The following is a 26714-nucleotide window of genomic DNA, read 5'->3' as shown; positions in this document are numbered from 1 at the left end:
TCCTCTCAGAATGAGAAGGGTTAAGCCACCACGCTGGGCCAATGCGGATTGGCAGACTTCACACACGCAGAGTATTAAGAAAATTCTCTGGTATGAAGGTTTCCTCACGATGTTTTTCCTTCACCGTTTGATATTTAATTCCAAGCCCCGGACCAGAATCGAACCCACACCCTCCAGAACCGGAGGCAGAGGTCACATTCACTGGGCTATCACGGATTTACTAAATTAAATTATTATTAATTTATAAAAATTATACCTACTTACCAGACTTGACAACTGCAATAAAGTGTAGGAATGCTGGTACGTCCATGATAATCTCTGAGCTAAACCGCGGAAGGAGAGACAGACCACAGAATATAAAATACTAAAGCTATGCTTAAATTACTTTTGTCCTTGAGACAGACGGACATGGCGAAACTAAAGGGTTTCTTGTTGTATACGGAACCCTATACCTAAATTATCCACAGTATTTTTATAACAGTGTGGGTATTACAATATATGCGTAGTTCCCGTTCCCGTGATAATACGAAATAAAATGTAGTCTATGACACAAATAACGTGCCTTTCTAACGGTAAAAAAATTTTCAAAATCGGTTTAACAGATCCAGACATTACCCCCTACAACATCACAAACTTTACCTCTTTCTAATATTAGTATAGATTAGTATTATACGTATAAACTATCCACCTACATACAAAGTACCTACATATAACATCTAAACTCATGAGATAATTCTAAAGACTAACCACTAACATAGAACGTAAACGATCACTAAAGAACTCATTTAAAATTCTATAAACCTACGGGTAATATTACCCCGACAGATTCAAACAAGCGAAACCGAGCGTTCCCATTGTTTACTAGGGAAGCAGGAACATGGGGAAGGTAATACGCAATACGCATGCGCGCAGTTGCCCGGCGCTCAATCTGGCAGTTTGGCAATGCTCACTGCTCTGTACAGTCTACGCAGCGCTTAGCTACGCTCCGCTCGGCGCCTCGACAGTTTCAGTTCCGTCGCGAACCACGCGAGCCGCCACAGTGAAGTGATATCATCCACATACTAACACTATATCATGTGAGTCTATGTTTATTTTTATAAAAATAAGATCGCGTAATTTTAATATCCGCTCCATCAGCGATTGTTAGCGGGCGCACCGGAACGGTGTCCCGGTCTGGAGCTGTGGGAAAAACAAAGAAAATTTTCGGGATTTCATGCAATTTATCTAATATTTTTTGGATAAAGTTAATGGAAATTACCCTTTGGACTACTAAGCAAATAATATTTAAAAATCTTATTAGACACTTAGGTGTTAGATTTAAATAAAACGGAAAACAGTACTTAACTACTATATTGTGTTAAAATTAAATTTACAAATAGGTACTTATTCTACTTAATTAAGTGTCATCATAAATAATCATAATCTTTATGGCTGAATATTAAATATACATATGTAGGTAAAATAAAATAAATATATTATATGTATAAATAGGTATATCTATACTTAATATTCTAAAGCTGAAGAGTTTGTTTGTTTGCTTGAACGCGCTAATCTCAGGAACTACTCCCATTTGAAAAATTCTTTCAGTGTTAGATAGCCCATTTATCGAGGAAGGCTATAGGCTATATATTATCCCCGTATTTCTACGGGCACGGGAACCACGCGGGTGAAACCGCACGGTGTCAGCTAATCACACGAATATTTTATAGGCGAAAGTTTGTGTTTAAGTGTTTGTTTGTTCCTCCTTTGCGTTACTAAAGCAATTCGGAATGTATATAGATTTAACTCTAGATTAACACATAGGCTACTTTTCATCCCGGAAAAATTCATGGTTCCCGCGAGATTTGTGAAAAACTGAATTGCACGCGGACGAAGTCGCTTAGTAAATGAAAATGCGTAAATAACAGCATCCAATTCGATGGCGACTCAGCGCCCCGAGTCGAGATACATGAAATGTGTTCTTTCAGGAAATATTGTGTATAGGTACTTAATTAGTTAATTGCGAAAATAAATGCTGGATTTTACTATCTATATCTGCCTATAATTTTATCTATCTTATAGATAAACGTAACTGAGCGATTATTAAATACATAGATAACATAAAGTTTCCTGACGATAGGACGTTATCAGAAGCCGGGACAATTTCATGCAATTTCGTGATAAGACTGTCACAGCCGCTTGCCTGCACTGACCTTCGCCGAAAACAAAACAAGAACAATATACCCACTTACATAGTTAATCTGTTATCAATAGACGATATAGATATATGTTTATTTAAAACTGTTTACTCCTAATCTATTATCACTAACGCGTGTGCCAAAAAACATTTTCTTTTTTTTTCATATTAGCCATAACTTTTTTTAAAATATGACCAATATTTCCGTTACGAGTTACGACTATTAGTTAAGCATCCGGGGCTCGAACCCACGATCTACCGGTGTTGAGTCTGGCTCCGTTACCGTAAAGCTGTAGAGGCTTTTTCTTGCGTGCAGCCTTTGAATAAAATATGTCCTATAATCCTTATTATATTCGAAAGATGTGTGGACTCGCCCTACTTGATATGAAAATTAGGTTTACGGGTTTCTGCCCAATCAAAACCAGGACAGCGAAATGGGAAGGATTAGACCATAGAGACATGACATAAAAATAACAGCTATTGAAAAACAAGTAACATCATCATCATTATAAAACATATAGCAAACATAACAAAAAAAAAACCTTGGCTGAGTTTGTTGTGGGCTCTTCTCGGACCAAGGCGCGTTTGGAACCCTCGTAACTTTAGTTTTAAGTTTTCGACTATTATTACAACCATTAAATTAAATTAAATTATGACATAATCTTGACCTTTCAAAAGTGCTTGTAAACTAATCCTGATTGAAATAAATGAATTTTTGAATTTAATATATTTACATAATATAGCAACACTAGAATCAAATCCGTGTAGTGACTTACTTAGCATAACTTGGTCCTAGAATGAGAGTAATTAGAGAAGCTCAGAGCGAATATGTTTTTATTTCTGATTGAGTAAGTGCTGTGCCGCCTTAATAGGATCTAAGCGGTCGCCGGCGTCACCGAGGGGTTTGGGCGAGTTCAGAAGCATCGCCTGATGAGCCCCAAAGGCAGAAGCAGAAGATTGATGTAACGACTCTTTAAGGGCGTCTCTAAAACTAAGACGCCGGCTTAGAGGGCTGTTCTGGAGGGGTGTTTTGGCCTGAGTATCAGTCCGGGCGCCCCTGTGATCGTGAGTACCACCCACGTCCGGGTGACGTCAGATATCGGGGACCTAACATTACCTAACATTAGCTCAGAAGAAAGGGAAAGGACCGTAAAGAAGGAATGACCTACCATAAGAAATATAGGTAAATTCAGCACTAAGATATTCCCAGCGGCTCGAAGTCTCCCGAACAGCTAAAATAAAAAAAAAAACAATACATATATGCAGTCCAAGAATAACTAGAACGAATGGCAACCTTATGTATGCTTACTATGAGAAACATAAGCAATTGTGCCTATGCACCATACATAAATGCAGTCGCATATCAGGTACATAATAACAAGCAATATGCATGAGCGGCGAGGCGTTTGTATGTAGGTGATGTAGGTAAGCTACGTATTGTGGTACACAACACGCAACTAAGTATTTACTGAGGTTCTCATACCTACCTAATTATTAATAGTGATGGCCATATAATGCCTCCCTCCTTATAGGAGAGCGAATTTAAAGCTTAAACCCATTAGTTGCGGATTTTGGCTGTTTACTTAAAACCTGCATACTCTATTCTTAGACAGACTACTTATACTTACAGAATACCAGTGGCGTAGCGTGCCTTGGAGGGGCCCTGTATCAAAATTAGTTGGGGGGCCCAAAGGGTAAAAATTTCCTGTCTAAGAATACTTTTACCCCTTTTTGACTTTTGTCATTTCTGAAGTGAAACTCTATAGGCAGTTGTTTTTTCTGGGAAGCACCAGATTCAAGATTGTGGATTACATTTTACAAATTTTGGCTTTTACACATAAGGGGCCCCGTATCATTGATACGGCTGATACAGTACCTAGATAATAGATACATAAATAAGTGCAGTAGGCTCCTTGGTAGGTGTAAACGGAACGTTAAATATACGAAATTAGTGGTCATGTGAAGTACTTACTCGTAATTTACATACAACTTTTATTTTTCATTGAAGTTAAAAGATTTCTTACAGATTGCAGTCATACATGTACAATGTATCGATATAATATTGAATGTACCTACCTACCTAATACATTATACCTAATATCATTTCATATGCTTAATAAATAACATAGGTAAATGTACCTACCGATGCCTTGTACATATATTTTCTGTGCCTATGCGGATAATATAATGTAGGTAGTACGTACCTACCGATATCTACAGATTTTTCTCGTCGCTTTATTCCTCGTATCCGATAGCTATTATCACGCGTCAATGAATACTGAAACGGGACGTTATGATTGAATTTCGGCATGTACCTATCTACCAGTGGCGAAGGATGGAATTTTGACGACGATAAAAGGAAATTCATACCGCATTATAAAAAAAACCGGTTTCTCATACATCCGTACATATTCATTATTTAAATGGTAACCCGATGGGAATCGGCCAGTATGGACTTTACGCCGCTGCTATCTACCTTCTGTCTTGTACGTAAATATTTATTCTGTGCTTCCGTGCAAATTTTCAGTCCATATGTATCTATCTACTTGGACAAACCTAATAACTAGTATATTATTTTTAAAAGAGCAACTGTTGTGTGTTAGGCTCTTCTCAACAGAACCTGCGTTTCGAACCGGCGGTGGTAGAGTATTTACAAACAATCAAACTTGACGTTTCAAAAGTGCTTGTAAAGTAAGCCTACTTACGAGTAAAAAAAATACTTTAAACCGTCCGGTCCTTAACTGTCTTGGGGACCTTGTTATAGAATAGAAACTATTTACTAAACTCATATGGAGGAGGAGAAGGGGGGTGGGGGGGGGGGTTGTCTGGTTGGTCCGTGCCCACTCTAGAATGAACCTGTGCACACTAGGATTCTGTATTCTGGGCTACCGATAGGATACTCTATTATGATACTAATGACTTGATGTCAGGGGCCAGGCCCACCCTAGGAAATAACCCTACGATACGCCAATACCTATAGATACGCCAATGACTAAAGTATTTCATTTTTAAACCTTTTCACTACCTACACAGGTAAATAAGCAATTGTAATCTCATCTGTAGCACCGGAAAGTTTACACAAACGGCTACTGACTCTGATAAAGCAGTCATGAGGCCGTTAACACTAGCTCGTTTACGCATCTGTTTTCACTTTCCATTTTCCCATCCATACAACTTCTTCTTATGTAGGCAATGTCATTGATTTTTATTAGATAACATGATTTACATAAATAAACAGACCTGCAAAGGTCACACACATCTATTACATCTATGTTGATTATCAATGTTATCTAATAATTGAAGTTGATGAAACAAAAAGCACATTACAGAAAAAAACAAATGAAAAATCTTTTATTTTAAAATAAATCAAAATCACCATAAATAATTAGAATTCACAATATTACTGATATTATTTGAAATGTATGGGTTTTTGTTGAAATCGTACATTTTATGGAAGGTAAATTGCCCATATCTTTTATTATAAGATAAATTACACAAATTTGAACATTGTAACGGTACATTCATCAAATCCTGGCCCATCAATATGTTCCTAGTTACAAATAGGTTATTTTGAAAGCAACTAAATTATATGACAAGAAATGTAGGAGATAGATAAAAACAAAGTAGATATTTGTCAAATCTTATAAATATGACAAACATTTCCGTTGCTATCCAATTTTGTGTTAGGATTTGGTACTACAATAGTCCAGTGAGGATCGAACCTATGGCCTGTCGGTCTTGAATCCGGCTTTAACATTTAAAATCTTTTGACTTTAGTGAAGTTTTGAGGCTTAAGGATGTAAAAAGTAGTAGAATTTTGATTACTAATCACTCAGGTATTTGAAGATTTCTTCTACTTCTGATAGTGCCATCTCCTATCGGAGGTCACCATTCATTAAGGTTAATTTCACTTTGTTCACTGCTGCCCGAAAGAGTGATCTGGTACTCATATTAAACCATTGACGTACGTTTTTGAGCCAAGATGTACGTCTATGACCAGGCCTTCGTTTCCCCTTTACCTTTCCCTGGGTAATAAGCTGGGGTAGGTCATATTTGGAGTTTCGCATTATATGACCCAGGAATTCCAGCTTCCTCCTTTGGACTTGTTGCAGAACTTCTGTTCGCTTTCCCATGTTTTGCATTTGAAGATTGCTACACAATATATTTCATATGAAACAAATAGACGGTACACCTAATTCTGGATTAATGTAGCTGCTATGTGGTTTGTGATGGCATCGTCGCACTTCGGGAAAGTAGGATTTTTTTAGATGTGTGTCGGAAACCGTAAAATATAATATTCGTTCCGTAACCGTAGTGACGTAATAATATTCTGGATGACGTAATGACATTGAACCATTTTGGATCGCAAACGTGACCGTTCTACTAATGCTGTCTGCTATTGAATACACAAATGCATACAACTATCATAGAGTAGATTTTATTATTTTATGATACACAACAAAAAGGGAGGATATAATTTGCAAAACTCTACTTCGTAAAATAAAAAAAATAGTAATACATAATATCTATCTAAAATTAATATATACTAATATTATATAGAGAAAACATTTCATTGTTTGTTTGTTTGCATTAAGTAGGCTCCGAAACTTCGACAGCCTCCGTGGCGCAATGGTATGCGCGGTGATTTTACAAAACGGCGGTCCTGGGTTCGACCCCCGGCTGGGCAGATTGAGATTTTCTTAATTAGTTCAGGTCTGGCTGGTGGGAGGCTTCGGCCGAGAATAAAAAAAAAGAAACTACTGAACCGATTTGAAAAACTCTTTCAATGTTGGGAAGCTACACTATCCCGGGTGATATAGACTAACCTATATTTTATTTATCCCCGTATTCTTACTTGAACGGGAACTAAACGCGCTTAGTCATCCACTCCTAATACATTCTCTCCGGCTAGGTTATGGGAAGAGTCTTATTGACCATTTTAAAGATATTGCAAATCTTTTTTTATAAAGTTTTCGTAAATTCCTTCCGTAAATTCAAAATCCAAACTTTCGAACTAAATGCCTAACTGCCTACCTCCTTTTTGCATGCCATTTACTTTACATTTACCTACATTACATGCCATGCACTCCGTGTATATTATACAAAAATACACTTCCAACCCTGAGCACGTACAAAAGTACAGGTGTATTTTTGAAGGAAATTTCCATTTTACAAAGTAAGTATCCTACTTTCTACTTCCTACTAATATTATTAACGCGAAAGTATGTTTCTTACTCTTTAACCTTTGTCCCGAAAAAATCTATGGTTTCCCGAGATTTGCAAAAAAAACTGATGATTTTGATGGTATGAGTGTTTGATAAAACACTTCTTCTGACTGAAATTTGGAAGGGATTTTACTCTGGATATTTTTTTATCCCGGAAAAATCCATGGATCCCGAAAAATTTGTGAAAAACCAAATTCCACGCGGGCGTCCGCCAGTATAATAAGCATATAGGTAGCTACTTAATTTTAAAACATTATACACACCACTGGTTATAAGTAGGTACATGTTACAATGTATAAAAATAGGTAACTACGTGATAATAAGTATAATTTTTGCATGTGACTCATGCTTTTAAACGTTCGTACTCACTACTTGTTTCTGATGCATCTAAGCGACTCGCGTGGTTACGTCAACCTCGCAACAGTTTGCGTTATCCCTATCTATAGTAATATTATAAAGCTGAAGAGTTCGTTTGTTTGATTGAACGCGCTAATCTCAGGAACTACTGGTCCGATTTGAAAAATTCTTTCAGTGTTAGATAGCCCATTTATCGGGGAAGGCTATAGGCTATATATTATCCCCGTATTCTTACGGGAACGGAAACCACGCGGGTGAAACCGCGCGGCGTCAGCTAGTTCATATTCTATTTCGAAACACTTACCAATTTTTATCGTTCTCTAGCTTACGTACCAACTTAACGATTCCCTGATGGTTGTACTCATTAATTTTCTATTATGATATTGTAGTCTACATAATTGAGATTTTATGACTGCTCTACAATTTAGTATCTTATTTACCTAATCCTTTTCATAATTAAGTATAAAGCGAAGCAGAAGAGGCAATGGGCAGGCCACATAGTTCGAAGAGCCGATGGACGGGGTCCCAAGAGGAATAGCGACACCACACCGGAAAGTGCAGTGTTGGTCGACCCTATCAAGCGGATATCAAGCGGATTGCAGGGAGCCGCTGGATGCTGGCGGCTCGAGACAGTTGTGCTTGGAGGTCCATGCAAGAGCTATGTCCAGCAGTGGACGTCTATCGGCTGACTAATAATGATGATGATGATGAAACACCTAGTAGGTATATAGTAAAACTTGCCTATTATATTATTCCATAATTTAAAACTATTTAAAACTATATACACCGACTACAGTGTGCACCTGCAACCATCCCTTTTTTCTGTGTTTCACCTGCGATACTTAACCTTTTTTTGAAAAAAAATGTTATTTCACGTTCAGTTTAGTTACCTCTATAGTAGAGAAAAAACCTGTGATGCCTTTGTGATAAAATGAAAATGTATGTTATAGTCACCATATTATACCTACCTCATACTATGTACTCGCACCGGACCTAATTGATGAAATGATTCCCCTATGACCCGTACCTAGATCTAACTAATTATTATAGGTGTCACGTTAATGGAGCATAGACGTAGGTACCTGGCTACTTAGCATCGTCGGTATTATACATAGGTAATAAGTCAAGCCTCGATTTCCATTCACGACATTGACTTTTTATTTATTTAATGAAAAGTTAGCCTAACCGCGATTTAACCTGATGTTTAATGACGATGCAATCTAAGATGGAAGGGGCTCCCATGTAATCTAACTTGGAAGAGATAAAAAAATTGAATCGCAATAATCGGAATATTATCCAAAATTGTCAACGCCTATTTCACCCCCTTCTATTTATGTTTTATTTATAGCACCTCCCTGCCATTTGTAGCATGAAAAATTAAGGTCTTTCATACAATAACTTGCAAGAGCCTATATATACCTCCTTAATCCGGCCCTGCCGCAAAATTGATTTGCGACGGACGTCTACCAACTACAAACCACCTCTCTGCCAAATTTCAAGTATATAGTATCAAACTTTCGAGAGCCTTTAGACCTCGTTAATCCGGCCCTATCGTTCCGTTCTTAGCAGATACCTACTAACTATAGAGTAGGTACCTCCCTGCCAAATTTCATCTTTGTGCGTCAAGCGGTTTTCGAGATTTCGTGATGACCTTTCGCATTTATATATTAAGACTAGCTGACGCCGCGCGGTTTCACCCGCGTGGATCTCGTTCCCGCAGGTGTACGGGGATAATATATAGCCTATAGCCTTCCTCGATAAATAGGCTATCTAACACTGAAAGAATTTTTCAAATCGGACCAGTAGTTCCTGAGATTAGCGCGTTCAATCAAACAAACAAACAAATAAACAAACAAACAATCAAACTCTTCAGCATTATATATTAGTATAGATATAGAGTATAGATTAAAATTATCTAATCTATACTAATATTATAAAGAGGAAAACTTTGTTTTGTATGTTTGTTTGTTTGATTGTAATGAATAGGCTCAAAAACTACTGGACCGATTTTAAGCGGTTGTCGGCTAGTTCTTAATATAGTCAAATTGCTAGCAATCAGCATCTGTTAGGCATACCGTGTAATATCAAAAATTCATGCTAGTGCAAAGAAAAATTGCAAGGGATGGCGCTAAACACTATACGGAAGTAGGTCAAGGGGTGACGATGACGTAGTGTTCACACCCTAGACGGTTGACGCTGAGGTACGTAAAATACACCCCATGTAATTAGCCATTAACTTTATGAGGTGGAAATGTAAATTATATTTTGCCAATTTGTAATTTGCCCACGTCTTCGTCCGCGTCAAATTCTGTTTTTCACAAATCCCGCGGGACACATGGATTTTCCGGGATAAAAAGTAGCCTATATTTGCGCAATGACATTCTCTGTCTATTAGTGAAAGTCTCATTTAAAATGATTCAGCCGTTCCGGAGATTAGCCCGGACAAAGACAGGCAGATTGAGCAGCTTGTATTTTAGATATATGGTAAATAGCTATATTAAATGCACTTGATAAAACATGGTTATTTTCACAAATCGCGTGGGAAACATGATTTTTTCCTGGATAAAAAGTGACCTCAGTTGCTCGATGACCTATTTTGTCTACTAGCAGAGTAAAGATATCTACTAGTGAGATTTCCATTTAAATTGATTTGGCCGTTCCAGAGATTAGAATATTTAGACAGACGGACAAATATTTTAACAAAGTTTGTTTATATATTTCAGTAGATAGGTAGGTATATAGTAAACTAGCGGACGCCCTCGATTTCATCCGCGTGGAATTCAGTTTTTCACAAATCCCACGGGAATCTTGGATTTTTCCGGGATGAAAAGTAGCCTATGTGTTAATCCAGAGTAAAATCTAGTTCCATTCCAAATTTCAGCCAAATCGCTTCAGTAGCCGCAGCGTAAAAGAGGACCAAACAAACTTACACACTTACACACAAACTTTCGCTTTTATAATATTAGTGTGATAGTGTAAATAACAAAAAACTTTTTTACACGTTTATTTTAAAATCACAGGCATACATTCAATAACATTTATAAGCATTGATTGCGTCACTATACATATTTCATTACTTTTATTTTAGCCCTTTCTGTCTGTTATTCTGTCCTTGACATAGACAGAAGGATTCTAGCACAAAAGAAATTACGCAATGCGACTTTGTTATTGGAAATTTATGATTATTATGTATATTATGTCCTTCAGTGACTACGTCGCACTACTTCTTTAGTGTTTGGGCCTTATACTTTGGCCTCAGAATACAGATTCTGAGACTTTGGCAATGTCCGTTTGTCCATTTGCGGCTTAGCTGAGAGTCTAATAATAGTACCTAGTAGAAAGCTGGAATGTAAACATTAAACTTGCCGACTTTGTAGTTATAAAATAGGTAGGTATAATCTTGAAAAAAAAAAGAAAAAATTAAACAAAAAAAACATTTTGATAATATCACAAACCGACACTTCAATTTTGTTTATTTGCATTGATTATTAAATCAAATCCGCGAGCTTCTTCACTCGGTAATTATTATGTAGGTAAGTATATTAACGTATTACCTACGTATTTGGGTCACTACCTGGGTTAGTTAGCCTCAATTTCACAAAATTGGTTCCCCTAATCATATAGGGATCAATTAAGAGGAAAAGTAGGACGATAATTTTGCTGATAATTTTTTATTAAATTAAAATTTAAAAGATGGACGTACTCCAAGCAGGAAAGTACCTAAGTTAATAGGATAAGTAGGTAGGAGCCTGGGTTTTTAGTTTGTTATGCGGTACGTTTTTTGTTGGTAAGATTATAGGCGTATATGACGAGTGGCCGTGCCCACCCTAGAATGGACCTGTGCCCACCCTAGGATTCTGGGCTACCGATATGGAATTCTATTAAGATACTAATAATAGACTTGATGTCGGGGGCCAGACCCACCCTAGGAAATAATCCTAGATAAGCCAATGGCGTAAGATGGTAACTAGCAACGGCCCACCACCACGTCGGCGACAGACAATGAGAATGGCCCAGAGTTCTAATCCCGGGTGAGGCAAAAAAAATACGTTATTAGGATTTTTCGTATTCATCATAATCATCATCATCATCACTGCAGGACATGGCCTTTTTTAGGGACTTCTAAACATCACGATCCTGAGCCGCCTGCATCCAGCTAATCCTGTCGTTAGTCCTCCAGGCCTACCAACACTGCGCTTTCTAGTGCGGGGTCGCCATTCCAGCTCCTTGGGACCCCAACGTCCATCGTCTGGCATAGCTCGTTCCATCGCCCTGTTATGTGTGACTCTGAGCTTTTTTATGAGGCCCATAGTTAGCGACCAAGTCGCAGAATCTTATGGTTATATTATTATTATTCTTTACAAATCAAATCTCTATCTGAGTCTAGCTCGACCTGACCTAATAATAGTTGTTCCGCAACAGAGAACAAACCAGGATATGTTTTTATTTATCGTCTAGGTCAGATCATTTAGTCTTATACCGGATCATAGAGCACCCACAGTAATTGTTACCTATTTCATGTCCACAGGAGTTCACCGAAGTGTATATTAAACCCCTACACTTGACGAATTCATTTAAATTTTATTCGCGTTAAATTATGCCTCAAGGCTGAACCGCCGAAACAGGATTTGATATCATTTCCTTGATTCGCTTCAACAGTTTTGATGATATCATTGAAATTAAAGAGCTTTTTACGGGTACCTACTAATTTACAGCTGTTTCGTGATACAAAGTGGGTGGTTACAACTTTAACTTACAAGCTACGGCTGTCGGTTCTAGGTATATTCTGTCACAGATGCTTATCGAATTACTCGTAGTAAAGTTTTGTGGTTAAGAAGGTAGGCTTGCTTGTGTAAAATAATTTTCAAAATACAAATTAGCCACTTCTAAGACCATAAATGGGGATGATGACTAGGTTTGAATATATTAATTTTTATGATACATTCGGGTAAATATGGTCAATGTTAACTAATTTATACATAAAAAGCAAACATTGTCTGGATATTTGCAAAATAAATAAGATTATAAAATTTCAAAATCTATTAAATTTTTTTTATCGTAATTAGATGAAAATTCATACAGTTTTAGCTTCCTTACATTAAATGTGCAATTTTTCAATAAATGAACTATAAACATAAACGCACAAATAACAAAGATATTAGTAATTTTGTTTGAACGCCCATACAAACCTAACGATCAGCGAGCCAACGACGTCACTAACTCGTGCCATTTTGTATGGAGTGTTTTTTCAAGGATCCGCCGCAGCGCCGCAAATCTGACTCTTTAAATCCCTGTAGCTCCTAAAGTAATGATCGCAGATACCCTGTTACTTTTACAAAATTGCTTTGCTATTAGTATACTCTTAATTTATATACAATTTAAAAAACTGTCATCATCCCTATTGAATTAAAACATTATTATAAAAGTTACCATAATAAGTTTATTTAACACGCAAAACTAGCTTTGAGTGTACCTACTTGATTTTATACATGAGATTTTTTTCTTTTTAGTATAAGTTTATTTCAGACTTTCAGTTAATTATGCATATTTTACCTCACTATTGTTCTGAATTACTCTCCATGAAGCTATTCGTGTCACAAGGTGCTAGAATGGCAACCCCGCGCCAGAAAGCACAGTGTTGGTCAACCAGGGATTCGCTGGATGCAGGCGGCTCAGTATCGTGATTTTCTGAAGTCCCTACAAAAGGCCTATGTCCTGCAGTGGACGTCCATCGGCTGATATGATGATGATGCATTCATCATCATCATATATGCACTGCAGTGTTATCATTATAACACTGCAGTGCAATCCATATTTTGAGGCAATTAGGTTGAATTAATGTTAGGTATCTCCTATGTGTGCCTCTTATGTTCCTATTCAAAATCGTGTTTATAGATTTGAATAGAATCGATAGGTAATAAAGCAAGGAAGGTTAAATCTCAGCTGATATTTACGAATACACATAGTAAAGTGTTCATTGTACAAGGTCGGTGATGTAATTGCCGCTTTTAGCGCGAAAACAAGATGCGAAGATTCATAAGTAACAAGACTAGAATTAGATGGAACTTGGATTACTTCTAAACTTTGGTTAGGTATTTTTGCATGGCGTCTTAAAAATAAGTCAGGTACCTATAAGTAAGACTTAACTATATTTATACATTGATATGATATTGATAAATAATGTATACCTTAGTACCTACAATACAATAATACTAATATTAACTCTATAAGTAGATAGATACGTATAACTTTTGCCTACACCGTTTTCCACTAGTTACTGTTTTTGTGAGAAATTATACTTAAGTAAGACTTTCTTGAGAAAAACAAAATGATATTAAAATCCCTGTACTTACCTTTATTAGTAGGGGAGCCTAAATATGAAGTTACTTCTAAGGCCGATTAGATTTGGTAGTTTAGAATTTAGATGATAGGAGCAATATGTTATAATATATTTTTTTCGCTTTCTGCGGCGGTGAATAAAACTACAGACTTTACAAAACTGACTTTTCCTTCAAAATGAAAAATCCGACCAAGTGCGTGAAGGCCACGCGCAGTGTAGGGTTCCGTAGATTAAGTTAATCCCTTATGTAATGCACAAAAAAACTTCTACCATGACGATGAAAAATGCATCCTCACTTTTATGTTTTTTTTGGTTGCCCTTAACATACCCACCAATATTAAAGGCTCAATCCCTTCGCGTAAGTCCAAAAAATCCCCTTTCGGCCTCTACACGATTAGTTTACAAATAAAATCTATCCAAATCGAATCATATCACATTATTGCTTTACCGACATTCGATTGGGTTCATGGTGATCGGTGTTCCATTAAAATATGGTATTACTAGATCTAAATATTATCCTAATATATCCTATAATGACAACATCTGTGGCGCAGTGGCTTGGTGGGTCTTAGCACCATATCCCCTCTTCTTCATGGAGAGAGGCCAGGGTTTGTGCCGTTAAAATAGGCTGATTAAGATGATTAATATTTTTTCAGACGACAATGTCGGAGGAGCAAGCGCAGGCTGTAGAGGAGTTGAGTCAGGAAGTGAAGGACGTCAAGCTAGAAAACGGGTCGGCAGCCGCAGCCAATGGAACGCCGAGCAAGAATGAAGACAACGCTATACCGTTTAAGGTTCGTAAGCAAATATATTAAATTCGGGAACCCTATTTTCTATAGCATACTCCAGTTATTTGGATTAAATTTACTTAGCCGAGGTTACTACACTATTGATGAGTTCCTTAACGATAAAGGTGCTTGGAGGCCATTGGATCAGCTTCCACCTTCACACAGGAAGTAGAACTATAAGAAATTGTAATTGTTATCAATTGTAAATTATAATACTGTATGACTTTTTCATTTCAAAAGAGCAACTGTTGAGTTTCTTGCCGGTATCTTCTCAGCAGAACCTGCCTTCCGAACCGGTGGTAGAATCTTTACAAATAGTCAACTGACGTGTCAAAAGTGCTTGTAAATTGAGCCTACTTGAAATAAATGAAATTTTGATTTTTTAAAAAAAGTAAAAAATAAGGTTACCTTCCTGGAATGTTTTCCGGAAGATTTGGAAATGGATAATTTACAATTTTATAGATTTAATAATAACATTTTGTACGCCGAAATTATGGAAAAATATTGTAGATTTTTTTTTTTCTAATTTAATTTGTTCACACATACTTTCATTGTATAATTACTCCTTATGGAGATATTGTGCAAAAACTGGTTTTAGACGCTATTTAGTGCCAGTGGCGCCGCGAGAGCCAAAAATACGAGGCGGCAAAATGAAAATTTAAAAAGAGCAACTTAAAATCTATAAATATACACATTTTCAAAACTCCCAGAAATCTTACTATATATGTACCAGATGATTGTATTAAGAAGGTACAATAAGACGAATGGACTACAACTCTACGTTCCTAACATCTGGCTAGACGACCTGCATCAAACGGTTCTAATTCGAATTGTTAAATTATGGAATACCCTTCCTGCGTTAGTGTTACCCACGGCACAGTAAAGATATTACAAGCAGTATAATAACTCGGCCGTATTTTTGAAATAAATACCTACAGCCGCGCGGTACGTAAACATGTCATAGGGCTGCCCGCATGCAGCAATTTAATTACATTTGCTAACTTTGTGTTTCCACTTAGTTTTGTGATTGTAAATAAACTTTTTTTATATAAACAAATAAAATACTTTGTAAATTGTAGTAAAATGGGAAGTGATAAATAAAAATGCGTGTTTTTTGATTGGTTGATTTAATTAAGGCTGATACTACGTCAATGATCTTGAAGGATTGGTCGTATTCTTAAACATATTTATTTCGGTGATGCCATCTAGGTATTACCTCCACACTACGTGAACAAATAAAAAAAAAGATAAATACCTTCATGAAATTGTAGTGATTTAAAATAGATAATGAAACAATGAACAAACGCACTAATTGTCCCTACGATACGATAGTTCCCCTAGATTTCTCTAGGATGCCATTATCAGATCCTGACATGAAAAAAATGGGACTAACCTGAAAGAATATTCATCCAAACAAAAAAGAAACGGTTTACAAATGACGGAAATATCGCTGTAAATACGATACGATTCTTTTTGGAAGTCGGTTAAAATTCTTGTCACCAATGCCAAGCTGAGCAAAAGTTTTATGAGCTTGCACATTAAAGTGCATAAAATCCGCCATTTTGATTTTTTAAGAACTAAGTTACCCAGTGACACTCGGCCTATCTAGACGAGTCTAATGACATATCATTTATCAGTATGTGTGCTTGGCAAATTTGTTCGTAATACTCCCGAAGGTCGGCGCGGTCCGGGAGGGGGGTAACGATGCCCAGCGCGTACGACTTCACACCCGCGCAGTCCTTTCCTCCCGTCGCCCGCATACAACAACAAGTCATAACATTCAAACACATACTCCTCCTTTGGACTTCGCCGCAGTCGGGTAACAAAACACAAATGATCCGAGCACAGTCACACAATACATTGTACAAGCAGTCGAGGTTTTAATACAAGCTTATCGTACCTACTGTATCGTGATTCATGAACCGCGTATAGCTACATATTTCAATCGTGTCAATCACTTTCCTTTACTCTATTCACTTTATTTACTAATCCAGATACCTACCTTTATTCTGGAGATAAAAGGAAATACCTTATCCATTAAAAAATACAAGATTATGTACCTACCTACTAATAAGTAAATTTATTTTAAAGTTAACCTTTCAGAGTTTCCAGGTAACTTAAAAAAAGTTATCTCTGGATGGGATAATTTTGAATTCATGCATCCAAAAACGGCACAGTATTTCCTACTGGTCATAATTAAAAAAATCTAATACTATTAATACACTTTACTCTGTTAATACACCGTGCGTTCGTTCGTCACCGCGGCACAGTCGCGACTGTCTTCACCCTACGATCACCCCATGTTCAAGGAGCGTAGGTATAGCTCGCGTTTCGACCTCTAGTATGAAGTCCAACTACTGGTTGTAATATCTTTTCTGTGCCCACGGTAACGGTATTTTCTAGGCACGGTCGCCTCATCTAAGACCTCATAGTTACCTATCATTCGGTAGTAGGCCTAGTCAATCGCAAGATTAATCCCCAATAAAAAACTTAGAATTAAAATATTTAGTTGTAGACATAATAATTCAGTATTTAGCTACACCCAGTACATATTTTTAATTTAATTTTACCTACCTAAACCGCTAAATAGTTTAAAAATGTAGAACAAACATAATTAATATACAGATATATACATATTGGTGGCGGAAGGCAGTGATAGCCCAGTGGATATGACCTCCGCCACCGATTCCGGAGGGTGTGGGTTCGAATCCGGTTCGGGGCATGCACCTCCAACTTTTCAGTTGTGTGCATTTTAAGAAATTAAATATCACGTGTCTCAATCGGTGAAGGAAAACATCGTGAGGAAACCTGCATACCAGAGAATTATCTTTATTCTCTGCGTGTGTGAAGTCTGCCAATCCGCATTGGGCCAGCGTGGTGGACTATTGGCCTAACCCCTCTCATTCTGAGAGGAGACTTGAGCTCAGCAGTGAGCCGAATATGGGTTGATGACGACGATACATATTGGTATCCTATGGTTCCCGAGATTTGGTTGCTAACTATGGCCTCGTAAGAAGGCTCAGTCACACAGCGGGCGATGGAACGAGCTATATTAGGAGTATCTCTGCGTGATCGAATCAGAAATGAGGTGATCCGCAGAAGAACCTAAGCAAAGTCACCGACTTAGCTCAACGAGTCGAAAATCTGAAGTGGCAATGGGCGGGATACATAGTTCGAAGAGCCGATGGACGTTGTGATCCCAAGGTGCCGGAATGGCGACCCCGCACTAGAAAGCGCAGTGTTTGTCGACCCTCCACCAGGTGGACTGACGACATCAAGCGAGTCGCAGGGATTCGCTGGATGCAGGCGGCTCAGGATCGTTATGTTTGGAAGTCCCTACAAAAGGCCTATGTCATGTAGTGGACGTCCATCGGCTGATATTATGATGATTGGAATATTGGTTAGTGTTAATAGCAAACTATTCTGCCCAATGCATGAATCTCAGGTGACTTGCAGTACTAGGTACAACAACTATGCAGAACTGTAACTATCTAGATTCTAGGCTATCTGACGGAAGCGATGCATAATTCACTTTATTTTGGTTAAACATGCAAGCGATAGTTTTCACACGAAGGCAATGAAACGATTAAAGTTTAAACACTCAACAAGAGAATGGTAAAGGCAGACTGAAATTCAGTTTGAAGTGAAACTGTTAAGTAGGTATTTTAGGATTCCAAGGGTATTTCAAAAGGAAAACCCTCATAGTATCAATTTGTAGTCCCTGTCATATTGACTTAAGTTTTGACGGCCTCCGTGACGCAGTGGTGTGCGCGGTGGATTTATAAGACGGAGGTCCTTGGTTCGATCCCCGGCTGGGCCGATTGCGGTTTTGTAATTGGTCCAGGCTGGTTGGTAGCAGGTTTCGGCCGTGGCTAGTTACCACCCTACCGACAAAGACGTACCGCCAAGCGATTTAGCGTTCCGGTACGATGTCGTGTAGAAACCGAAAGAGGTCTGGATTTTCATCCTCCTCCTAACAAGCTGGCACGCTTCCATCTTAGATTGCATCACTTACCATCAGGTGAGATTGAAGTCAAGGGCTAATTTGTAAAGAATAAAATAAAAATAAGATTTAGTTCCACTCCACATAGTACAATATAGGTATTCTATGTAGAATAAATTGACGACATATTTCATTAAATATATTCCTACTAGTACACGCCGCGCGGTTCCGTCCGCAAGGTTTCCGTTCCTAGAGCCTATAGCCTTCCTCGATAAATGGGCTATCTAACACTGTAAAATTTTTCAAATCGGACCAGTAGTTCCTGAGATTAGCGCATTCAACCAAACAAACAACCTATTCAGCTTTATAACATTAGTATAGATTTAAGTACTTACATAAGTACCTATAATAGTATTTAGGTAACTATTAATTTAATATTTTTCGCTTATTTCCAGGACGCTTTCAAAATGTTCTCAAAATTCGGTGATCCGAAATCGGACGGCAAACAAATCACACTATCCCAGAGCGACAAGTGGATGAAACAGGCGAAAGTGATCGACGGAAAGAAAATCACAACCACAGATACCGCTATCCACTTCAAAAAGTTAAAATTGGTCAAACTCGGTATTGACGATTATCAGAAGTTCTTAGAAGAGCTGGCAAAGAGCAAGAAAGTGGAACTAGAAGATATTAAGAAGAAGCTAACAACTTGCGGGCAGCCCGGCGTATCGACACATGTAAGTTACGTTACCTACTTATTAGTTAAACCTGGTACATAATAATTATGTTTTCTGAGGTTAAACTATAAATTCTGCAATTGCATTCATAATATCATTATCGTTCGTTCGTTATCAACCATATATACGGCTCACTGCTGAGCTCGAGTCTCCTCTCAGAATGAGAGGGGTTAGGCCAATAGTCCACCACGCTGGCCCAATGCGGATTGGCAGACTTCACACACGCAGAGAATTAAGAAATTTTCTGGTGTGCAGGTTTCCTCACGATGTTTTCCTTCACCGTTTGAGACACGTGATATTTAATTTCTTAAAATGCACACAACTGAAAAGTTGGAGGTGCATGCCCCGGACCGGATTCGTACCCACACCCTCCGGAATCGGAGGCAGAGGTCGTATCCACTGGGCTATCCCGGCTCTCATATAATATCATTATGCTGGTAGTTAATGTCTCTTGGACTTGTGGGCATTCGTTACTGAATCACACTGCGACATTATGAATTAGGTAATATCCTTCTTTAAGGCAAAAGTGAATAGTTTCAGAACGGCGAGCGCAAAGTTAATGATATAAAAGCTTGGCGTTGAATTGCACGATACGATTGTGGACTTAAGTTTGTAAAATTACCTTGGCTGAGTTTGTTGTGGGCTTTTTTCGGACCAAGGCGCTTTTGGAACCCTCGTAGGTAACTTTAATTTTAAGTTTTCCACTTGACGTTTCAAAAGTGCTTGTAAATTAAGACAAATCAAAACAAATTAAGTTTGAATTTTTGAATTACTGTTGAGTTATTGAGGCTATTTATACTAACGGTTACAAATATGACCTTTACTATTACATAAGTACAAAACAATACAATTTCAAAAGCCGACGCCATATTGTAGCTCACTGACCGCTCCTAAAACAACAGCCCGTATATTTATCACCCTATTGTTCGCTTATGAACACTTAACATGTTGTGTGTCGTATGAATAGATAGCTACCGAGTAAGTATCTACTTACGCTGTGCCATTGTGTTGCTGGCATGGCTCTCGCCTCTCATTATAGTCCTTGTTAGCAAAATGTAACGACTTTTAGTCTTTTAGATAGTTAAAAGATGGATAGACATCTATCTTTTAACTACTTAGGTGCCTTTTCTGTGTTTTAACTGATCTGTTAAAATAAACATGGTCTTAACATTATCAAGATAATTAATACTTCAGTGAAATTAGGTCCTAAGTTGGTCATACATATAATTTTGACGGTCGCGTAGCGCAGTGGGTAGCGATCATGTTTTCAACATCCACGGCAGTGAGTTCGATTTCCAAAACTGGCCAATATTTGTGTGATAATACTCAGGGGTGTTTTTGAAGATCTGGAGGAGATAAGGAGGTAGGCATGGCTCTGTAATGGGCCGTAAATATATTTCATGGGAGTGTCATCAACGAACGTCGGGTGACGAGGAGGGAAAGACTGGGCGGGAGCAAAGTGTCTTAAACGGTGGAGGACAAACATTGTGAGGAATCCTATACATACCTGAGAATTTTCCCTGGTTCCCGTTTCGGTAGGAATACGGGGTTAATATATAGCCTATAGCCTTCCTCGATTAATGGGCTATCTACCACTGAAAGAATTTTCCAAATCGGACCAGTAGTTCCCGAGATTAGCGCAAACAAACTTTTCAGCTTTATGGTATTAGTATAGATGCTGACCAGTGCTGAACAGTGAGCCCAATATCGGTTGTTAACGATGATGATGATCAAGGAATAATTTTCATGTTCACAGCTGCCAAAATCCACAGCGGCCGCAGCAACCGTGGGCAGACTGACAGACACCAGCAAGTACACCGGCTCGCACAAACAACGGTTCGACGAGAGCGGCAAAGGCAAAGGAATTGCCGGCAGGAAGGACCTCGTCGACGGCTCTGGCTACGTCTCAGGCTACCAACACAAAAACTCTTACGACAAGTCTCATTAGCTGTAGATTCCTTGGTGTTTACATGTATTATCGTCAACCTGTTGTTATGTATTGTCGCAGCCGCACTCTACTCGCGCTGCCGTGACGTTTTTCTGTCTATACACTGCTAGAGTGCGTGCAAGATAAGTGGCGCAATAGTGTAATTGACTCATATCAAAAGAGATGGTCCATTTCAAGTTCACTCTTGTACCCCGTATCATTAAAATTTATATAAATAAATTAATAAAATTTATTAAAGTGAATAAATCTAACTAAATAAAAAGAAATAAATAAAAAAACCCAAGTTTTTGAGTTATATCAAGATGGCGCCCCTATAGCAATTATGACATGACAGTTGACAGCAAACGTCAAATCGATTACTGCATTGAAAACGTCATCTATCCGCCTTTAGTTCCGATGTTGGCCACGCGAAAACTTATCGTGCGCGCACTTTTTAAGCTAGCCACTCACCTTTCAATAAGCATGACGTCAAGCAGATCGCGACCACACACGATCAGTTTTATTAGATGTCCAGCCGTTGGTGCTGCAGGCACATGGACTTATTGGATGGTGAGTGGGACTTGGGAGCGGTAGACAGGACGAGCGGCATGATATGCGGCAGGACGAGTAACGTGTCGGATCCGTATACGTATACCTATGTTTGAATATCATGAATGTAAATCACTCCAAAAATAGAGATGGTATGCCGCCCCATATACATCGGTACCTACTTTTAGCAAGATATTGGATAACCAAGTTATCTACAATGAGTAAAGATTTTTTGATTACTTTGTTATATGCTAGAGCCGATATAATTAAGGGTAAAGTATGCGCCACACTTCGAGTCCGTCTGATCAGCAGACGTATGGTTGCGCAGTAAACGAAAGCATATCTCATATCAGCCGGGTTAATAATAGCGGGGCAGTTACGCGTCTTGCAATATCAAAGTATGTATACTGTGGTCAAAGCGTAGGTACTTGAAATTTGGGGCACACTAACAAATCCAATGATAGATTTTGTATCTATATAGTTGCCTTATTCTTCAATCAACGGTGGAACTAGACCTTGCAATCATCCTTAAGTAGAAACCATTGCTAAAATAGACTGTTCTTATTATTATAATCTGTAATAAACGTTCCTCCCTTCACTATGCACAGTTTTGAATGAATGGAATAATGTAGTACCTACATAACTAAGTCTTGTTTTATTTTTATTAAGGTGTTGGTTATTAAGGCGCTCTATACTATATACAATACATCCAAGGCTTGATTTAAAAGTTAAAACTCATTATTACGAGTCTGACACGTAACGGAAACGCCTCGCCTCCAGACAAGCTTACCGGCTACCGCGCGCCGTCACTTCACTGACTATTCGCTGACAACGCGCTTAGTTCACTTATCGGATGTCTGATAGCTAGTAGAAATTGTAAAAACATAAAATTCTTACTACCCCCCAGTCAAGTTTCCATTTCTGTGTTATGGTAGTATAGGAGAGGTACAGGATATGTTTTTAACTTGACCCAAATACCTATTCAAACCCAACCAGCAACTCTCGGATCATACGAAATGACGTAAACGGCCGGCAAGCCGTAAGGTAGACGACGAGGCGAAACGTATTCGGTGCGTGCCCGCGGCGAAAGATGAGTTTTGAGTTTTATCGTTTTTCGTTTTACTATAACGCTTCTGTTGCTATCTATGGTCTGATTTTCTTAGTTGTTATGTTCTTCTTTCAACTTGTAGAACTCTATTATGTTAGACGTTATAGTCTGGCAATTTCGATGATGACACTCCCATGATATGCGGGCGACGGAGGGAAGACTGTGTGTGAAATCGTGCATGCGGCAAAGTGAGGTGCATCAGTCGTGGGATTTTCATTCATCGCTACACGTCCCCTGGCCCGCGCGGATCATAGGGAGTGTTACGAATGAAGTTGCCAAGCGATAGACTTGAACTTGTGTAGTCTTTATGTTTTTATTTATATGTACCTACTTACAGATTTTTGTATGAATTTCTGACATTAACATTCCGTTTAACGTATGTATGTAATTTTGTATCTATTATTTAGATCTTAAGACATTAGTGTCTGAATGTTTTATATAATTCGTCTTTTAATATCTAGTCGTGAATAGCTTATATTAGATTCATTTTAAAAATTAAGTCTCAAACTATATTTTCACAATTTTCTATTTGAAAACCTTATAGGTACAAAATGATACCTAGATTGTACCGATCTACTAATTGTGTGTGTTTGTTAAGTCCTAACCGCGACTGTTCACATCAACTCATCAATGGCTAAGCACGACTCTACTCTCAGAATAAGATTATATAGGCCATAAAGGTCATAGCCCATTAGAACTACCCAAAGTCCGAGTATTATGGGTATACGCTCACTATATCAACTACGTAGCAACTCGCTCTCAAGCTGACGCGCGAATGGCAAGAGGTCCGCTCAGAAATCCTGTTGCTCGCACGCATAGTTTGCATTGCCCAAGCGTTGGTCGCGAATGGATCGAGTACTGTCCGTGAATGAAGCAAGGGCGAACTCAACCTATCCTATCGTGCGCATTGTACTCGATAATTTCTGGTTAGCACCGTGATCTGTTGACGACGATAGTAAACTCGTCACAGAGCGACAGAGTTGTGCTAGGTGGGTCTAATGAGCTGTGAACATAATCCACCACGCTATAAATTGATGAGCCTCACACTTGCTTGTAGAGTCTGCGCCACGAAACAAGTCCCGTATTCCGTAATGTCTTAATGGCGTTCAATGTCATTTGGTAGCGGTCTTACTGTAATTTGTGTAAGGCGCTGTCAATTTAAGTTCAGGTTTTAGCAGCGGACTTCTTTCGTGGGGCGGAGTCTAACATTAAATTTCGCAAAAGTATGAGTGATTAAATGGCAAATTGGCAAAACACAAATGCAGGTACCTATGTAGAATTTAAATTTTTTGACAGCCTCCTTTTTCTCATGATAATAGGGTGGCAATATTGAAAAACATTGACGTACAAAATATAGACCTATTAACGCGTTTTAACTGAACTGAATACGTACGACTTTTAAAGATTTGATCTTTAAAATGTTGGCAAAGGTATCAAATCAAAGTACAAGAGAATGCAAGCCTAACAATGTTCAAATTTTATATACGAGTAAGTTAGTAGCGCACACTGAAAGTTTTGCGTTAAGTAGGTTTTACCTCATTATCCTAACGAATTAGGTAAGATTCTGTACTTATTGTAATTTTGTTTTAAACTTTAAAGAACGAACGAAAGGAACTGATAGTCATTTTGGGCATTTTAAAATAACAATCTGGGGAAAAATTCCTAGTGAGCTGAATTTTTGTATACACCTTTATTACGGTGTTACCTATTATAAAGATGTGAAAAATCGACATCGATATCATGACGGCTAAAAAAGTTACAAAGGTCAAAAGCTCACGAAAATCAGTTTTTCGCAAATATTTCGCGACCTATTTGCTCGCACGTAAAACCTAAAATGACTGGACTATGAATGAAGTATCTTTCAAATACCACACGTTTATATATCACATACCACAACCATACAAGTACCTATCTTTCCTACTTTTGATGTGTGTTGTTTATGTACTGAAAAAATATCCGTAAAAAGGGTTGGCAAAATTTCGCATTGCATAACACTTAAGCTATAATTAAACATATCAATCAAACGACACAATCTATAACATCTGTAATCCTTAAATATTTTAGGTGGTTATTTTTGCAAAAACAGTTGATTGTCAAATAGAAAATATTGGTTTAATAAAGTATCCAATACAGATCTGCAGGGTTATTATGTAACTTGGTGTACCATTCGAATAATAAGTCACTACGTCGTTTTTCATTGTATTTTCGGAATTGTGATCATCTAACATAGTTATTTCAACGAAATGACCTTGATTTTGCATCAAATAGTAATGATGTTTTGGTTTTTCGATCATCTAACATGTTTATTTTAACGAAATTAAGCAAATAAGGGTTTTTTGTTGAAATAATCTTACTACTTCCTACTAGCACTTCTATATTACTTTACATAAAATGAAGATACTTATGTCATTTCATTTAAAAATACGCTTTTAGGTGATTGCATAAAAGAAAATATGTTGAAAAACCTTGTAGTGACTCATTCTTTGAATGGTATACCGAAATACATAATATCCCTGCTGTTCATGTTATATCTGGTGTAACTAGTCCGAGGTCCTGGAATTAAAAAGTTTTTATTCTTCCTAGAAATTTTCAGTATAAAAATTCCTGGAGTTTAAACGTTGGTGGTGCTACAGCCCCTAGCCTCGGAGATCACGTTAAGCCGACGTTAACATCTGTTAGATGTATAGAGTTAAACTTCGCTCAGCCCGGCAACCAGCATTGGTGCAGCGTAGTGGGTCGAAACTCCAAATCCCGTCTCATACAAGGAGCGAGGCATGATGATTTTAATATACCAGGAATATGTGTACCTACTACAAAATAATATTTTATTTCTGCAAAGCTTTCAGTGTGCTAATTCAAGATACAATGTTTTTATGTGATAAGCATTAAACAAAACACAAAATTCAGTAATATGTAGTGCATATTTGTATCTAATATTAATAAGTTTGTCAAACAGATCAGACATAATATGAATCGATAAATAAGTACGATATATACCTATCTACTTTAAAAATATTTAATTTTATAAGAAATAATGTAACTTTTAAATTATTTGATTAATAAATATCTTTGAAAAATAAAAATATTTTTTACTTAACCGATTTTCCAAAAAATGTTATCAATCTGAATTGGTTCTTATTTTGTATATGAAATCTTTATTTATTTAAGAATTTTACTGAATAGACCTTTTTCAAGTTCCCACCACCACCATCCATGGCTTTCATTCATCAACCCACATCTTACACTGCAAAGATCCAAGTCAAGAATCAAGTGAAGGGAGACTGACTTCCATGAATAAAGGATAATAAAAGTATACCTATGACTGAAAGCCATAAAAGACAATGCTATCATGCTCCAATTTTCAACACAACTAATTTACTAAGGGTTCGCCAAACAGAACACGTTTAGCACGGCGTCAGACTAAGGCTGCCAGTCCACCGAAGTGGAGCGAGGCAGCGGAGTCGAGAAACGGGGAAATATTAACCAATATGATTGCACAAAATCTCCGCTCCTCTTAAGTTGGCAAGGACTTGCGAGCTAGTTTATCGTATAAAACCGGTAAGT

The 26714-nt window shown here is 37.8% G+C and overlaps 1 protein-coding gene across 1 annotated transcript; it reads left to right on the top strand.

The window, feature by feature from the left end:
* The first annotated feature begins 919 nt into the window (after positions 1 to 919).
* On the top strand, positions 920 to 26233 carry LOC112043168 (tubulin polymerization-promoting protein homolog). The gene is made up of 4 exons (XM_024078469.2): positions 920 to 1076; positions 14755 to 14892; positions 19285 to 19566; positions 21323 to 26233. Exons 2-4 carry the CDS (start codon positions 14761 to 14763, stop codon positions 21512 to 21514), a joined length of 606 nt encoding a protein of 201 aa, XP_023934237.2. The 5' UTR covers positions 920 to 1076; positions 14755 to 14760; the 3' UTR covers positions 21515 to 26233.
* The last annotated feature ends 481 nt before the right edge of the window (positions 26234 to 26714 follow it).

This window comes from Bicyclus anynana, chromosome 15, assembly GCF_947172395.1.
Source record: "Bicyclus anynana chromosome 15, ilBicAnyn1.1, whole genome shotgun sequence".
NCBI classification, from domain to species: domain Eukaryota; kingdom Metazoa; phylum Arthropoda; class Insecta; order Lepidoptera; family Nymphalidae; genus Bicyclus; species Bicyclus anynana.
The sequence above is the reverse complement of the archived record's forward strand: the minus strand, read 5'-3'. Positions and strand labels throughout refer to the sequence as shown.

Excerpts from the sequence above, each read along its gene's own strand:
- LOC112043168 (XM_024078469.2), top strand. The coding sequence starts at position 14,761 with ATGTCGGAGGAGCAAGCGCAGGCTGTAGAGGAGTTGAGTCAGGAAGTG. Across the intron at positions 14,893-19,284 it reads ACAACGCTATACCGTTTAAG|GACGCTTTCAAAATGTTCTC; the intron begins GTTCGTAAGCAA and ends GCTTATTTCCAG. Across the intron at positions 19,567-21,322 it reads AGCCCGGCGTATCGACACAT|CTGCCAAAATCCACAGCGGC; the intron begins GTAAGTTACGTT and ends TCATGTTCACAG.